This window comes from Phaenicophaeus curvirostris, chromosome 1 (assembly GCF_032191515.1).
Source record: "Phaenicophaeus curvirostris isolate KB17595 chromosome 1, BPBGC_Pcur_1.0, whole genome shotgun sequence".
Lineage (NCBI taxonomy): Eukaryota > Metazoa > Chordata > Aves > Cuculiformes > Cuculidae > Phaenicophaeus > Phaenicophaeus curvirostris.
Genome location: NC_091392.1, coordinates 28,099,077 through 28,116,940, shown reverse-complemented (window position 1 = coordinate 28,116,940; position 17,864 = coordinate 28,099,077). Strand labels below are relative to the sequence as shown.

Genomic DNA, 17,864 nt, shown 5'->3' with positions numbered 1-17,864 from the left:
GCTACAAGAACAGGTTCCCTACCGATGTGAAGGAAATGCATGAGTTACCTTTGCCTACAGAGTCAAGTAAGTCCAAATCAAGCATAATGCTGCATCAAGAACAGTGCAGGGTGGTGGTTGCAATTTGTTATAGGCAGATTTACTTTGAGTTCAAGACTACACACTGATGCTGACAGCACTTGGAGCAATAAGTGTTCCAGAGTGAGGACTATGGCACTGATAACAGCTTCACGCTCTGAAGGCCTTTCGGTCCTGGTAGGTCACTAGAAACACAGGCATTTTGGAATATTTGTCCGAGGAATGCCTTAGCATGGCATGTCTTCTAGCTTGGGACACTCTTCTGGGTTCCAAGATCTTTTATGACTGTGATGAAGTTGATAATGTAATACAAGGAAACCAGCATGAACCTGGGATTCTCTTTTGTATCTGCAGAGTCATATTCTAAGGAATGGCAGATAGAAAAAAAAGAGAAAATCCAAAGAATTTTGTCTGCAAAAGTGGCAGAAGCATTGTGTCAAAAGAGGGGGAAAACATATTCATATGAATCAAGGATCCATGTGATTCCCTCATTTCTGACTTCTTTATGGCACTTAATGGTGTAAACAGTATGTTTGGCTATGCCTCCAACCATTCATAATATGACGGTGGCTGACATGTCTCTAAAATAAACTACGCCATACAAACACTTACTAAGCCACACATACTGACTCAGTCACATATGTATGTCTTTCAGCTGGGCTGAAGTTCTTCATTAGACCTTTTCTTAGGACTTTTGTCAGCATTAACCTGCCTGTGCTTGAAGGCAGCTCTGTCATGGTGCAGCTGAGTGGCCTTGGATCAGACAGCTGTGTAAGAAAGAGCTTCAAGAAGCAAGGCCTGCTTACTTTCTCTCAGGAGCTGCACTTACACTGAAATGCTCTCTCTTGGTCCTTGTTACAGACACACCTGTTCTTGGCCATGTACGTGCTGGTCCAGACCCTGACCTACCCTGGATAATCTTGGATCCTCCTCATTCCTGCGAGCCTGTCTGATGATGACCGGACTGGTGGCTGGTTACGGCCAGTGAACTGGATTTTGACCCTGACTTGCTGACTTGACTTTCTGGCTTGGCCTCAGACCTCCTTGTCACTACGCTCACTTGGATCATCACTGAAAATCTGTACTCTTAGCTGAAACTCATAATCACCACTGGACCTGCTTTGCTCTTCTTGTTTGGGTGCTGTGGGGTTGCTCCTGCTTGGTTAGTGAAGCCACTGCCATGCTGCTTTTGCCGACCCTCCACTCCCAGTTCGCCTTGCCACTTCATAAAGTACGTTTCTCCAAAGGATACCGCCTTTCACCTACAGGTGGTATCATCGGTGCCAGTGGGACTGTGACACATTTGATACAGTAGCTCAAGCACAAGCTAGACAATAGGTATACATATTTCTGACACCATGTGGCTCTCCTTTTAGCCAGAGATTTCTGTTAGAAAGTAGTCTTGAGCCAGCCTACTGGCGCCACAAACTCCTGCCAATAGGATAAATCAGGATAGTGGGCAAGAAGTCAGCAGCTGAGACAAAGAGTGTTCTGTCACAGACAGATGGCAAAACTAAGCAGTGATACACAACCCCTCTTGCGCAGAGATCTCATTGTGGTCATGGTCAGATAACCAGGGTACCTTGGTAACCTGGAGACGGTGCAGTGTAGAAGCCCAAATAAAACTCAGAGTGGTAATACATGCAAAGTAGTCACAGGTTTTTGGTTTTGTCACCTTTTTCTACCTTACCAGTTGCTTTTACCACCTGAGCTGCAACATTGTTCTCCCTCTCCAGTGCTTTACCTGCACCTGTCTTGGTAAGACCATCTTCAAGCACACAAGGGCTGTGACACTCCTCTTCATTCTTCTCATCCCACCATGAGGTACCACTGCTCTCACACCTGTTGACTGTAGGATACCTGGACTACCATGTGTACATGCACGGTTCTGCATATTATTCAAACTCTGGTTTGAATAACTCTGGCATGGTTTAATGGTTGATAAGAATGCTTGGACTCGATGATCCTGGGGGTCTTTTCCAACCTAGTGATTCTGTGATTCTGTCACAATTTGCCAGGAGTTCAGTGTTAAACCTAATCCTTGCTGGCAGCCTCAGGCAGCACTGTTGTTGAGACTGGGCTGTGAGAATGATGGTGACGATTTCAGTAAAGTCTAGGCCAGTCAGCCTGCACCTCCAAAATTAATTTATATATTCAGAGTGCCAGCACACAGGAAATCATTAAGACATGGCTGACCTCACTAAAATGGTATTGGAATCTTACATCTCAAATAATTCCACTGGACAAATTTGCTCGGCTCCAAGTAAGTGGCATAGCTTATCCAGCACTGCTTCCGTGTTCTAATATTGAGCCTTGTGTGCCCAAGGGCACAGCTGTGCCTTCTGTATTTAATTTCAACTCCGCCACCTACTTACCTGGAAGGCTTCTCTGGGCTCTAACATTTCAACCCGAAGCAGAAATACCTGTGCCTCTGAGACACGCTTGTGTTGTCCTGTACAGATGCATTATGTACTGACTTCTGTCTCTCTTTTTTTTTTTTTTTCTCTTATTTAAATAGGATGCTAAAAGAACTGGCTAGACCTTTTCAGCAATTTGACTGTTTCATGCCCAATGAGGACCTGTTCACCAGGCTTGCACTGCACAGCAATGCAAAACATCGGGCTCTACCAGCACCCCAGGTATCACAATGAACAGACACCATTTTCTAGAAACAGACACTTCCAGCACTTCCTTTTTCAACATGTACAAAGGGGCCACTGAAACCCACTTCATTATTTCATGTAGATTTTACATGGAATTGTTACGAAAGTTTACCTTTCCGGAAATCAGCGTAAGCACATTTTATACACAAAGGAACTCAAACAGCCTAATCACTATTGTATCTTATGTAACTTTTCAGCACGTTCTGCAAAATTGCCTTCCGTCCCTCAAACCCTGCAGCACTGTGAGATTTCACAAACATTTACATTTCAGAAACGCTATAACCCAACCCCTTTTCGGCGCATAGGACCGCTGTTCTATTTATCTGAAGTTCAGCAGAAAACAGAAATATCAGTTTTGGATTAAAAGCAAAGCTGCAGTACCAGTTTCCAAACTGGGAGATACAATTGACAGGAATGTAAAGACATCCTTGTGTGAAATCTGGTGTGAGGTAACCAGTCCTCCCTGTGTGCCCATTCCCAGAGAACCGACCTTCCAGCACCTGAAGGGACTACAGGAAAGCTGGGGAGGGCCTGTTCACAAAAGATTGCGGTGATAGGATGACGGGCAACGGGTATAAGCTGGAGGGGGGCCGATTTAGACTAGACATAAGGAGGAATCTCTTCAGGATGAGTGGTGAGGCCCAGACTCAGGACCCCGCCCGCCATTGCCACCTCCCCGGGTCGGGCCGGGCCACGCGCCGCTCCCAGCGTGCACCGCGGCGGCCGCGCGCGAAACGCCGGTGACGTCACGGGCTCGCGCGGCTGATTCAGCCGCTCGGCGCCCGCAGCCATTGGTGGAGGGGACGCCACGTCCCTAAGCCCCGCCCACCGGGCTATAAAAGCCGCGCCGGCGCCCCCTCCGCGCCTTTAGCCCCGGGTGTCTGAGAGGAGAAAGATGCATCGACTCCGCTCGCGGGCCTCCACGGGGATTTCTGCCTTCGCCGCCGATTCGTCCTCCGCTTGCTTTCGCCAATCACCTCCGCTGCCCCGGCCAGGGAAATCGACTTCGCAAAGGCGTTGGAATAAAAAGCGGTCCTGCTCTTCCATCGGCTGATTGGCGCTCATTCCCGGGCGGGGGGGAAGCGGAATACACCGAGGGACCCGGAGGAGAAAGGGCCGCGGGGGCACGAGCCGGGCGGCGCTGCGACCATGCCCAAGCCTAAGAAGCGGGGGGGCAACCACCAGCGCGGAGCCGGTAAGCGAGGCCCCAGAAACCCGCGGGGGGGGGCGGGCGCCACGCGTTTCTCGGGGTCGCCGGGGCGGGGGGGACCCCCCGCCCCGGCGACCCCGAGAAACGCGTGGCGCCCCCCCCCCCCCCAACCGCGTTGCGTGTGCGGCCGGCGCGAAGGCGTCGGGACGGAGCTGGAGCCGAAGCCGCCACCTCATGCCTCGTCGGCGCATGCGCCCCGGGGAGGCGGAGCGGCTCGGCCTGGACCGCCGGCAGCAGCTGCCCCCGTGCTCGGCCGCGCCCCGGGTTTTAAGCCTCGTCGGGGGCGGGGAGGGGAAGTTTGCGTTGGGCATAAGTGAAAAACGCCTTCACCGAAAGGGTTATCGAGTGCTGGGAGGTGGTTGAGTCGCTGTACCTTGGGATATTTAAACCACAGGTCGATGAGGTGCTTGGGGATGTGATTTAGTAGTGATCTTGGAGGTCTCTTCCAACCTAATGATAATATGATGCGAATGCTGTGTTCAGTTTTGAGCCCTTCCCTACCAGAAAGTCATTGAGGCTCTAGAGAGTGTCCATAGAAGAGCAGTGAATTATAGAATCATAGAATAACCAGGTTGGAAGACACCCACCGGATCATCGAGTCCAACCATTCCTATCAAACACTAAACCATGCCCCTTAGCACCTCGTCCACTTGTGCCTTAAACACCTCCAGGGAAGGTGACTCAACCACCTCCCTGGGCAGCCTGTTCCAGTGCCCAATGACCCTTTCTGTGAAGAATTTTTTCTTAATGTCTAGCCTAAACCTCCCCTGGCGGAGCTTGAGGCCATTCCCTCTTGTCCTGTCCCCTGTCACTTGCGAGAAGAGGCCATCACCCTCCTCTCCACAACCTCCTTTCAGGTAGTTATAGAGAGCAATGAGGTCTCCCCTCAGCCTCCTCTTCTCCAGGCTAAAAAACCTCAGCTCTCTCAGCTGCTCCTCATAAGGCCTGTTCTCCAGCCCCCTCACCAGCTTGGTTGCTCTTCTCTGGACTCACGCCAGAGCCTCAACATCCTTCTTGTGGTGAGGGGCCCAGAACTGAACACAGTATTCGAGGAGCGGTCTCACCAGTGCCGAGTACAGAAGCTGGTGAAGTGTCTGGAGAACAAGTCATAAGAGGCAGCTGAGGGAACTGGGGTTGTTTAGCTTGGAGAAAAACACTGAGGGGAGACCTTCATAGAATCATAGAATCACCAGGTTGGAAGAGACTCACCGGATCATCGAGTCCAACCATTCCTGTCAATCACTAAACCATGTCCCTTAGCACCTCGTCCACCCGTGCCTTAAACACCTCTAGGGAAGGTGACTCAACCACCTCCCTGGGCAGCCTGTCACTTATCACTGTCTACAACTGCCTGGAAGGAGATTGTAGAGAGGTGGGTGTTGGTCTCTTTTCCCGGGGATTACTCGATAGAATGAGAGGGAATGGCTTCAAGCTGTGCCAGGGGAGGTTCAGATTGGGCATAAGTAAAAATCCCTTCACCAAAAGGGTTATCGGGCACTGACGGAGGCTGCGTACTTGAGTGAACACCACGGAGGTATTTAAAAGACGGGGAGATAAAGTGCTTAGGGATATGATTTAATTAGTAATAGACGGGCACGGTTAGGCTTAATGATGTCAAAGGTCTTTCTAAACCTAGTGATTTTATGGTTCTGGGGAGGCCGGGTGCAGCGGCCCTTCCGGGGCGGGGGAAGAGGCTGTGGGTGTCACTTGGCCATGCGTCAGCGCTTTGTGCCTTGACTGGCTTCAGTTTCTTTAAAAAAACCCTTCTTAGCCTAAAAAAAAAGTATATTGTAAAAAGTATTTTGTAAAATAAACATTTATGCAGATCCAGAGTGTTTGTGGCCGAGGCGCGGTTGCCTGGGCAGAAGGGAGGTTTTGTAGGGTGGTGAGAAATTTCCCTTCAGGCTACTGTAGCTGTGAGCAGAGGCTGTCTCTTTAGCATGAAGTGTTCAGGAAGTGAGCAATTCACTGGGTCTTTATGCAGCTGCTTTTATTTTAGTTTTGAAGGGCTGGGTTCTCCCTTTGAACTTTTCTGGTTGACATCACTAGAAGCATAAACGTGGTTGAGCCAGATCTCTCTTAGGAATTTCTTGGTCTGTGCGTTAGCTAATGTTTGTCTTTGGTAAATATAGGAAACATCAAGGACTATGGTTGCTAATACAAGTAGATGATTTACAACCAAGAGCTGCAATACCTTTGAAGAGTGAATTTAACTTTCTTGGAAAGCACTTGGACAGTGGTCAACTCAGGGTTGATTCTGCCCAGATAAAATGTTTTGGGTTTTTCTTTTGGATTTTTTTTTGCAGGTTGTGGTAGTCAGGAAGCCTGCCTCAAGTTAGTGACTGCTGCACACAGCCTTCCTAAACAACTTGTAATCAATTGTACTGCAAAAAATTATGTGGAAGGGCAGAATGACATTTAGGAGCTGCTGGTGCAACAGGGGAACTATGATTTTGTTAATCAGCTTCAGTAGAGACAAATTAATGGCTATGGTAGTACAGCAATAGAAATTACAGTATTATCAGGTCAAACTTCTCCGACTCTTAAACCTGCAACAATAAGATACAGGCATGAAAAGCTGTAGAGATGAGCAGTGATGAAATTACTGCTTTCTTTCAAGACTGAAGTTACTGAACAGAGGTCTTCTTGATCCTGAGAGAACTTTTTTCCCCTCTATTGAAGGATTTGGTGTTTGGCCTGTATTTGTAATTTGGTAGTAAAATAGGGTTGGACATGGCTGATGCTGCACATGCCATGCTTAATCCCATAAATCTTGCACTGAACTGGATAGTATATGTTTGTGTAAATCTTAATTTACACTGGTTTAAAGTATCTTAAAATTGAAAAATAAAGCTTGTATGACATTTTTTGAGGTAGCTCGCCATAACAGTTAAATTAATACTGAGCTATTTATAAAGCACAGTCATTATCTTGTGCTGATTGTAGAAAGATCCTGAAGTTAGAGCTAGGAAATCTGCTGGTACTTTGAAAACTAGTTGTGCTCTTCCCCACCATTCACAATCTTTGAGAACAGAGCAAAAAACAGTCTTCAGAACGGGGGGAGTGAAGGGCCCAGCAGAGGAAGGAAACATGCTTTCTGTGTCTGAGTCAGGGAGACTGAATCTGTGGGGAGGATTAAATTCCACTTTTGGTGTTCAAATCTTCCTTTTCCGTACAAGAAATGACAAATTATTTTATTCTTTCTTTAAGGTGGTCAGCCCAGAAATGTGCAGCCTTTTAGTGATGAAGATGCTTCAATTGAAACTATGAGCCACTGCAGTGGCTTCAGTGATCCTGCTAGCTTCACTGAGGATGGTATATTCTTTCATTTATATCTGTGCATCTTTTTAATAATGTAAAACTGGAGTAGGTTTAGGAGTTTAAGTACTAGGCTGTAAGTAGCAGTAGCAAAATAATGATTTTCCATTGAACACTGTGATTGTTAATCTAGTGGTTATCATTTTTGTTTGGTAAGAATATACTCTAGGTTTCTTGAGTTTCTTGTGAAACAATTGGGCTTTTCCTATTAGAATTGTATGATGCTGACTTTTCGAGACAACAGTAATTTTAAGGTGCCTTATAAGACATTGTTTTTCACAATACATGGTCCAGGTGTTAAGATTTATGAAAGAGTTTGAGATGGGAACAGTCATGTTTGCCTGTTTTGAACTAGATTTGTGCTTCTCTACCATCTCTGCAACCTGGAGTACTCTGATGCCATTTTTTTGGGAGGAGGGGACCTGAAGGGCTTCTGCAGCAGGCCAAGGCAGGGAGCCTTCCCTATGAATACTTTGAACCAAGCTTATGTTGCAGAGAGATCTGAGGTGATGCCAGATGGGACAGGCTGCTTAGGCACTGCGTGAGCAGTGAACACCCTGCTGTACTCTGGGGTAGACAGTGGATGGAATAAAAATGGTTTGCTAACAGGATTGGCTGATGTGTGTCAGTTGCAGCGAATTTCTAAGATCTGATTAACAGCCTTGTTCGTTCCTGGCACATGTAAGAAGCAGGTGTAAATCCAGCACAAATGTATTGATAGATAATATTTTCAAAAGTGTTTTAGGGTGCATTTTGATACACTAGACTGAACACCATTCTGTCACTATAATACTGAACAATTGTGCAGCTGTTGTCTATTAATCTGCTTTCTTTTTATTATTAAAAACATTAAGTGTTGGATACTGTTGTCTGCTAATAATCTGTAAATCAGTAGGACTAAACTAATTTCTTCTGGATTAGGGCCTGAAGTTGATGAAGAAGCCACTCAAGAAGACTTAGAATACAAATTGAAGGGATTTATTGATCTTACATTGGACAAGAGGTATAGTATGCTTGGAAGAAATGCATTTATATGTTGTTTACTGGCTTCCTCTCATAAAATTAGGGAAATATGCATCAAACCTTTCCATATGCTTGCTGAAATTACAATTATTTCATGCTAGGGAGGACTTGCTTTTTTTCTGGATCCGAAAAGAACTTTCCACCAAATTTTTGGATAAGTGAGAGTCAAGCTTCCCTTTCCTAATAGCTTGAAGTGGAGTGATTTTATTTCTAGCCTGGGTATACTATCTCCAATGTAAGTTTCTCTGTCCTTGAAGAAGGAGGCAATCCGTAGCAATTTTATACTTCGTGGTGTTTCTGTGGGTTAGTTTTCTGTTGGGTGCAGGCAAATAGAAACTGCTGTAAAAACAGGCTGAGCTGTGTTTTGTGTGTGCTGATTTCAAGAGGTCTTCCTTTTCTTTTCTAACAGTGCAAAGACAAGACAAGCAGCTCTTGAAAGTCTTAAAAGTGCTTTTTCTTCTAAAATACTCTATGAATTTGTCATGGAAAGGAGAATGACACTAACTGATAGCATTGAACGCTGCATAAAGAAAGGTAATTAAGATGCTTGATATTAAAAAGCAATGATCCCTATGAAACAGCTCATTGCTTAAAAGAAATCAAGACCGAGGCTTCTCTAGCACTTTATAGGGGGTTTAATTTTCTTATGTTAACAGTGTTCCTTTTTTGGATTTAGGTGTCATTTTAATTGACCTAGGAAATGAACTGAAATTATCTTCTGTCCATTGGTTTCTGAATTTCCGCTTTCAGGTTTTCAGGCTACAGCCTTAAAAGGAAGGAAGCAATGCACAAGGTTATTACTAATTGCAGTATGTTTATCTCTAGGCAAGAGTGATGAACAGTGTGCTGCTGCTGGACTAGCGTGTCTTCTGTGTGTGCAGATGGGGTCAGGAATTGAAAGTGAGGAGATTTTTAAGACCCTTGGTCCAGTTCTGAAGAAGGTTGTCTGTGATGGAGCAGCCAGTATCCAGGCCAGACAGGCTGTAAGTATAAAGTGTTTGTTTGCACACCAGGGACAGAGGGCAGTTTTTGACCACTTCACCATTGTGTAATCCAGAACTAAAGGTTACGCTATTGTAAACTCATAATGTTGACGTATGTTCTAATAATGCGTAGCAGTTTTCACTGTCTTAAAGAGTTCCACCCAAAGGTTGCTTGTCATTCTCTCCTTCAACTTAGGAACTTACTTAAAGAGCTATTATGTCTAGTACTTTGTCAAGTGTTTACTCACTATGTTGCAGTCTCCTTACTGCAGTTCCGAGGGCTGATGTTGAACTTGTATAGAAAAAAATGAAACTTTTACCAGTGACTGATGTATTCTTTCTGTCTTAATTTCAACTTATTTAGCAGCAGCAGAGTGTTCCTTATGCAGATGTATTTATGTATTATAAAATTACATGGGGCAAATTTAGAACTACATACTGGATGCATTCATACCCCTAAAAGTACTTCAAGTTTTTTGTCTCATCTGTTCATCTCTGGCATTCTTGAAATGCTGACTGAAGGCAATCTAAAGCTCTTGTCAATACTTTTTAAACTTCGGAGTTTTAACTAATATTCTCCAGCTTGCCTTTATCATTGTATAACTGCCTACTTCACTGGTACTCAAGCTGTGTTGTAATAGGTACTATCAGCTGGAAGAGGAGGTAGTATTGGTCAAACAGGAGTTGTTTTTATGAGCATAAAAGCTACTAAGGCTTATCCTGTCTTAAGTAGTTTTGAGTCCTATGTGGTTAGGGCAAACATCACTTTCAAACTTTCTTCCTGCTTTGTAGGAGAGAGTAGAATATGGGGGATCAGGAAGAGGTATGTAGGACCTTACAGGAAAAGTTGGAAAGTTCCAAGAAAAGCTTTTGAAGTCAAGTGTTTTCATGCTGGTTAATTGTAGTAGTGGGCAGAGAGGGGAAAATAATTCCCACAGCTGTAAATATATATCTTGTGTCTATTATTAGCATAATTTCTGCTACATATAGCTTTTTGGAAGGACTTTGTGAACTATATTAAATAATAAAGGGTGAAAAATGGAGTGTTGTGGGGACCATACCTTGTAAAATCATGCTCAGAGTAGAGAACTGAGAACTAACTGTTAGAAAGTAGCTGAATTAAACAGTGTTGAAGACTTCTGCTCTATTAAGGTCTTAATTTCAAGTTTCCATTACTAAAGATGTTAAATATCAAAGGTCAAAGTTCGAAGCTTTTGTAAACAGTTACATTGATGCCAAGTACTGACACTTTTTTCTTTTGTATCTAGTGTGCAACCTGTTTAGGAATTTGCTGTTTCATTGTCACTGATGACATTACGGTAAGAGTAAATGATACTTTTTTTAATGAATTGACAGTATGAAAATGTGTGAATCTTAAGCCACTTTCATAATCTTGTTTCCTTTGTTCAGGAGCTGTGCTCAACTATGGAATGCCTGGAAAACATTTTCACAAAGGCATATCCACGGGATAGAGACACTAATAGTGTATCAAGTACCCACAATACCGTGCTTCATATCAGTGCTCTTTTAGCATGGACATTGTTGTTGACCATTTGTCCAATGAATGAAGTGAAGAAGAAAATAGAAATGTGAGTATTTGTCTTGGAAAATCAAAATTTTTAATTGTTTTTACATGGAGTGAAGCGGTGTCAACAAAATGAACATCTTAATGGAATGTGACTTATTCCTTAGGCACTTGCATAAACTTCCAAGTCTTCTTTCTTGTGATGATCTCAACATGAGAATAGCTGCTGGAGAAACACTAGCCCTTCTGTTTGAACTGGCACGTGAAACAGATGCTGTAAGTACATGTCAGCAGCTAAATTTATGTGCATTGGGATGATGACAAGACAAGTTATTTAACCAGTGTTGCATAGCACCCTGGATCTCAATAAGTGGAAGATAATTTGCTGGATTATGTTTGTTGTAGTGTCTGCCCTAATTAATCTGGTATAGCAAATGATTCACAACAATTTAGCTGTCATTTCTACTCTAATTTCTGTATTACAGAACCAGTATAACAAAACACAAAGAAGTACTCAAAACCAACTTGAAATATAGTGTGCAAGCTACAAAATCTAAATCTAACTCAATCCTTAAAAAAAAAAAAAAGACCCTGGAGAGATTCCAGGTTGAAATGGTATTGTTTGCTGCCATGGAAACACTCATTAGGTACTTAGTTGTTTGCAGACAAGTTCCAGTGATTGCTAGTTTGCACAATCCTGCTTTCACAACTGAAAATCTACCCTTCAGTGGAAACCGTGTTGACTTTTAGTATTGTTTTTTCAGTATCTTTATATGGGTGTGTTGAGAAGAATAACTAGTATTGCATAATGGCTTTGCAGCATTTGTGATTATTTTTGTCAGCTGGAGACTAGTCAGTCAATTTAAAGGGGGAAATTCTGAAAGGATTTGCTCAAATTTTGTGCAGATACCAGTATTCCTACGTTTGACATTTGCTTTTGAGTTGGATCAGGTGCACCTTACAGCTAGACTTGCCTTCACATTCTTTAATATGTCTTACTAATTTCTGAACTGTTTTCTTGACAGCACTGAAGGAAACAGTCGCCACTTACCCATGGCACAGTCTGGGAGAGCTGCCTGAATGGCTTCTAGCTCGATCAAGGCTGCTGTGCTTTGCCAGAACAGTGTCCAAAGAGAAAGGTTACCTCCAAATGAGTCAGGATGCATGACATGTGAACACTGCATAATCTGAAACAATTTGCTGAGACTTATGTAATTGCAAGTATAGGGATTGAAGTCTCTTGGCTATGGAAGTCAACTCTGAAAGAAAAGAAAATGAGACTGCAACTTGATCATTTATTTGATCAAGCTGACTGCAAGTAACTAAAATCTTAAAGTGCGTTAACAAGCAAGACTATTCACTCAACTTTTTCCTTTTCATTGAGGAAATACCCCTTCAATCGTTATGAGTGATTCTCTTTGGATCCTTAACAACAAGTGCAGATTAAAAATATTTACTCTGTTTTGCCTTTGACCAGTTTCTTTCAAAACATATGCAGTAAACTCAGTCAAGTCAGTTTTGATATGACAAAATGTTCAGATTTACATAAGTGGCTTGCTAATGCAGGTAAACAAGCACTGAATCAGTAAATGGAGGGGAGAAGATGAAATTTAATTTCCCATTAAACAGTTATGCATTGAAGTTCACTTAAAGCGGATCTTCTGTTAAGGATTTTATGTAAAACTCTTCTCATTTTCCACCCCATTTAGACTTAGGACTAAATATTACTTCCTGTCAGTCTAATGGTATCTCATGATCCATCTCCAGCAGCATGAATTCTGTGCTAGTAGCCTGAAAGTGTCCTCAGCTTGTCTCCAGGAGTGGCAGCCAGGTTCAGCAGATCAGTTAGGCAGTGAGTCCCCTGGAATTATGGAGCAGAACAGATTGACAGGTATATATGTACACTGAGGAAGCCGTACTGTTCCATGTGACTCTACCTGAGTAGAGTTTGGGCAACTGGATGTCCTGATTTCATTCTTACTGGTTTAAGTGCTGAATGTAGAACTACAGGAAGTTAGTGCTATCTGTCTTTTTAAGTAACAGTGACAGTTTGTAGGGGTCAGCATGTCTTGATTTGGAGAGATCCATTTTCCTATTTGTGGGGAAGGATATTAAGGCCAGAAACTGATACTTTGTTTTTTACTAGGATTTCTTTTATGAAGATATGGAGCTTCTAACGGAGAAACTGAGAGCTCTGGCGACAGATGGAAACAAACACCGAGCCAAGGTAGATAAAAGAAAGCAGCGATCTGTCTTCAGAGATGTTCTGCGAGCTGTTGAGGTGATTCTTTTGTCTTATTTTGCATGTCTGGATTGTAACTATGTAGTGTACAATGTGTGAATTCTTTTTTTATTATTAAATAGAACTACCATTGCAGTGAAAGCTGGAAAAAATATTTTAAGTGAGGTTTCAAATTCTGATCACTTATGTGAAATATAACTGTTTTCTTAGAACAAAAAGTAAAATTTTGTTTATTTTGCTGCAAACTTGACTTCCATATTGAAGAAGGGTTTTTTAAAGAAAGTTAAACATTGCACTTAGTAGTAAGATTTCCAAATGGTACCTCTGTCAGTGGCCGAAGTGTTTGTGTAGGTGGGAGGAGTTGTGCTAATTGTTCTGCTGTAATCTGCTGGCTTTCCATATCCAGAATAAGAGAACAATACACGAAGCAGGTCTCAAAATATTTTGTTAGTGACATAACCTCTGAGTAAAGCCTCTAAGACAAATGTCAAGCTTCTGTCACTTTAATGGATTATTTATCTTACATGTCTCACACTATAATTTTTTTCTTGTCAGATAATCATTTTTTACATCACTGTATGGGCGAGACAAACAAAATATTAGTTGACATTCGCAACAGTTAAATATCTCAAAAGCTAAGGAGAAGGCTTTGAAGTGATTTGTAGTCACTTTTGAGATTCTGCCTGTAGAAGAATCTGAGACACTTAACTAGTACTTATTGCATTCCATTGTGACAGGGTAGGTCATTGCGCTTGAAAGGAAGGGACTAAGGAAAGGTGACACCTGTGCTCAGAACTGTTCTTCTGGAGAAGTCCAATTCTTAGTCATTTTAATGATGAAGGCTAAGTGTTCTTTTAAGTTTTTTCTGACTTGAAGAATGTCAGCTTTAGGTCTTATGAGATTTAACTTAGGTGTGTTTGTGAACAAATGCAATCTTTAGTGTATGTGTATTTGGAAGGGTTTGATGTGTGCTGTTTATTTATGGAAATAAAGTTCATTGAGATACACACAATACCTCACACCAAAGACTGATTAAATTAAAATGATATGTTTCTTTTCATTTTGTATAGGAGCGTGACTTTCCTACAGAGATGGTTAAGTTTGGACCTGAGCGCATGTATATTGACTGCTGGGTTAAAAAACAAACTTACGATACCTTCAAGGAAATCCTGGGGTCGGGAATGCAATATCATTTGCAGGTGAGCTAATTTTTCATAACATACTCATAGTGTTCCTGCTTGGCTTCTTTGTAGTCTGAGTTACAAAATCATGAGTAGAACTTGGTGAAAAGATGGCTTTTGTGTTATAAGTGTTAGACAGCACTTACAAAACGAATTGCAGTGAGCTAGAACTACCTGGATGAGCTACTTTGAGTTGTGGCCTGTGTGCTGGGTTTGCCATTAGAAGACTTCTCGAAGAAGTAAGAGATAAAAACTGAATAGTTCCTTAGCTTCAGGGTTTTTCCTGTGTAATTATGCTCTTTCACCTGTGGTGTAGTGACCTGTCTGCTATAAAGCTGCATTCCTTCCTGTTCAAGCCTGTAAAAGTGAATGCAAAGTTTTTGTTGAAAATAACAAACACACAGCTTGTAGCCCAATGATGACAGCATTTCAGAAGGGAGGAGATCAGTCCTTATCTCTCTTCTAGGAACTGCTTGTTCACTAGTCATCTGTTTAGACATGTAGCAGAAGCAGGAACTTGAGTGTAGGAGTATACACCCTCAAATTGCGATGGTAATTATGGGGTTAAACTCTTCAGTCCAGTGCTGAATTCAGTTGCATTTCTACTTTAATGTAGCAGCTTTTTCAGATAGTACTTCTATATGGTGAGATATTTTATAATGTTTTGTGAAACCATATGGTTCTGTGCCTGAATGCTTAATTTTGCATTGAAAATGTAACAGAACAGTGTCTAATTGACTGGGACAAAAAAAAAAAAGAAAAATCAACGAGGGGGTAGCTGTCTTCTCAGGAGGACAGTTTTAGTTCTTAGCCTTATTCTGATTAAAGGAAGTAGTGTTCCGTAGCTTAATAGCAAAATATGCTAAGATTTCAGTCAAATTACTTCTATTTCATACTGGAATGCTTAATATTTAACAGTAGTCATCTTTGGAGACTTGATAAAAGAGAAAACTGGTTGTTTCATGTGTGTCTTTTTTAGTCAAATGACTTTCTTCGGAATGTGTTTGAGCTTGGTCCACCAGTAATGCTAGATGCTGCTGCTCTTAAAACAATGAAGATATCCCGTTTTGAAAGGGTAGGTTATTGTACCTTAATGCATTTTCCTTTTCATCTGCTAATATATTTCTCCTGAGTTAATTGATATTCTAGATATGCACTTGAGAAGCTGTCATCTTTAAGCTTGTCACTTCAGTTCTACCAGTGCCCCATATTGTCCTAAATGAAATCGAAACTTCTTTTTATATATCTTTGAGCTCATACTTCAGATTTTCCACTGTGGGCATGTTTTCTCTACTGCTTTTCTCCCAAGGGGGCTGTACCAGATGCATGGGAAGCTTGAGCTGTTACGAGAGCCCTATGTTTTGAGTAGGGACATACAGGAAAGCAAAGAAACTGAGTATAAAGACAGAATTCCAAACTGTCCAGGATGAAACAGACACTAGGAGGGTCTTTGATCTGTTGGCTGTGAATGTACTCAGCGCATGTGTTCTCTGTGGAATGGGTGTTAACCAGTTTTAATCTGGGGGCAAACTCAATCTATATTGTGTCTGTATGATGATCAATACTTGAGTGGCTTCCAGAATTGCTCCTAGCTCAGCCTTTTGATACAGTCCAAGTTTCCTTTAGGTGTATATATAAACTAGAATGCATCAGCCTTTGGTGCAAAGGTATCCTATGAATTTCACAAGGCTTACCAGTTCACTTCAAAGATTAATAAAAATGCATTTTCCAACTGTTTCTTAATATTAAAAAAATCTTTAAAGGATATAAGCCTTTTGAACATCTGTGATTAATTTCTCCTTTTATTTTGTAGCACTTGTACAACTCTGCAGCATTCAAGGCTCGGACAAAGGCTAGAAGTAAATGTCGTGATAAAAGAGCAGATGTGGGGGAATTTTTCTAGATCTCTTTTCCAGGAGGTTGATTTTTAAATATTTCATAACTCAAATAGATTTGTAACCTTTAAATGAATTTTTTAAATTTCTGTAATCACAAATTGTTCTTGTGTAAAGGGATGTTGTATAAAATCTGTAAATATAATGGATGTTGTTGCTTGGCTGCATATACACTGTATATAGATTGATGTACAATTGGGTGCAGGGAAACATAACACTCGCACTGGATGCATCTTGCTCCAAAGGTGAATGTATTGTAACCAAACTGTTAAATAACAGTGGGTAACAGTAGTCAAATACTGTGTGTCAAAATGAATTCCTTATTTTATGTAAATGTAAACTAAATCAATTTATTCACCAAGTGTTTTGGTAAGAATGGGCTAATATGAAATGGTGAACTTGTTTGTGTAAAGTTATTTTAGTAACTTTTTGAAGTCTTCAGTTGGCAGGTGGGCAAAGAAATTTCTACATAGTATGGCTTTATCCTCAAGGGGACTATAAATTTCAACTACTCTTGCTCACAGTGAAGTAGTCAATGACAAATATTTGCCTCAATGTAAAATAAAAAGATACTCATCTTAAATTGGGTGTGTAGTTTCTGGAATAAAGATCTTTCTCACTGCTTGCTTTTTGTGTAAAAGTGATTATTATGTGAATGAAAAGCTGGAATGCTAGCAAAACCCAACAGATGGGTTAGGGTTTTTGCCCATTCAGACGTGTGGCTGGGTTAGTGTCAATGCTTTAGTAGATGCTACAAGTACCTTGCCATGTTTGGAAGATGTCTTGCATATGGTCTGCACAGCAGCCTGTTCTTGGTTTGTAATGGTCAGCTGTGTTCTGGTCCTGCAAGACACCTTGTATCTTTTCTTAAAAGAGCCATACCACATGCTGCCCAGCTTTCAGCATGCTGAAAATTACTCCCCTCAGTTTCTGGCACTAGGGGACTGAAATGTGCCAGTAACTGAGAGCTGCCTTCCTTAAGGATAATGGGGGGTTTATGTAATACACTAGAACACAGATAGCTGGAGCTTCCTAACCAGAAGAGCTGCAAGTAAAAGTGCTTGTTAAAAGAAATGTTCTTAAAACTGTAGGTCAAGTTATCAGCAGAGCATGTAAGCCTTACACCCCAAGAAACCCCACCCAACTCCCTGAAAACTACTGCTTGCTCTGATAAGGGAAAGTAAGGGTGGGTTTGGTTTTTCTGGGTTTTTTTTCTGTTGGGTTTTTTTTTTTTTGTTTGGGTTTTTTTTTCAGATTATAGCAGAACCTGTTCTAGAAAATCTATGCATGCTAATTAGTTGTATCTTCTAGCTTACATCCTTTTTTCCTCAATGTATTATGCAAGAGCTTGTTTTGCTTATGGAACTGATTACTTGGACTACAACAATGCCTTCAACTGAAATCCATGTGAACATTAGTGTGTGTTGTTGATATGTGTCACACTGGTGAAGAAGTGTCTGGGCCTTGAACTAGCTGAAACTGTCTAACAAGCCCAAGATGTTGCCCCTATGGAGCTAAGCTGTTCCCACAGGTCTGCTAGTCTTGCCTGTGACTTCTGGGTGGTCACCTTTGGCACGCTTTGTTAGTGTAAAGGAGTGCTTTCAATAGCTTCCTGTGTTTTGCAAAATTGCTTTTTCCAGCACCTCTGGGCAGGTGTCCAAGCATGTGGTTGCCCTTTCCCGCCCAGGGTGGCCTCCAAGGCTGGCCGAGGCTGTTTTGCTGCCTTACAGAGATCTGATGGATTTG

At 42.0% G+C, this 17,864-nt stretch overlaps 1 protein-coding gene across 2 annotated transcripts; it reads left to right on the top strand.

The window, feature by feature from the left end:
• Window positions 1–3,594: 3,594 nt before the first annotated feature.
• On the top strand, window positions 3,595–16,745 carry IFRD1 (interferon related developmental regulator 1). 2 transcript variants are annotated; one of them, XR_011336907.1, is made up of 13 exons: window positions 3,595–3,936; window positions 7,162–7,266; window positions 8,191–8,272; window positions 8,702–8,826; window positions 9,118–9,275; window positions 10,544–10,594; window positions 10,686–10,864; window positions 10,968–11,076; window positions 12,947–13,081; window positions 14,113–14,241; window positions 15,203–15,298; window positions 16,037–16,530; window positions 16,568–16,745. XR_011336907.1 is itself a non-coding variant. In XM_069851151.1 (12 exons), exons 1-12 carry the CDS (start codon window positions 3,891–3,893, stop codon window positions 16,124–16,126), a joined length of 1,305 nt encoding a protein of 434 aa, XP_069707252.1. In that variant the 5' UTR covers window positions 3,595–3,890; the 3' UTR covers window positions 16,127–16,745. The 2 variants fall into 2 exon arrangements, 1 of the variants encoding a protein (XP_069707252.1); XM_069851151.1 differs by having other exon boundaries at window positions 16,037–16,745.
• The last annotated feature ends 1,119 nt before the right edge of the window (window positions 16,746–17,864 follow it).

Bases quoted from the DNA above. Each gene is read 5' to 3' on its own strand.
- IFRD1 (XM_069851151.1), top strand. From the start codon at position 3,891: ATGCCCAAGCCTAAGAAGCGGGGGGGCAACCACCAGCGCGGAGCCG. The intron at 8,827-9,117 runs GTAATTAAGATG...GTTTATCTCTAG, and splicing joins TGAACGCTGCATAAAGAAAG to GCAAGAGTGATGAACAGTGT. The intron at 11,077-12,946 runs GTAAGTACATGT...GTTTTTTACTAG, and splicing joins TGGCACGTGAAACAGATGCT to GATTTCTTTTATGAAGATAT.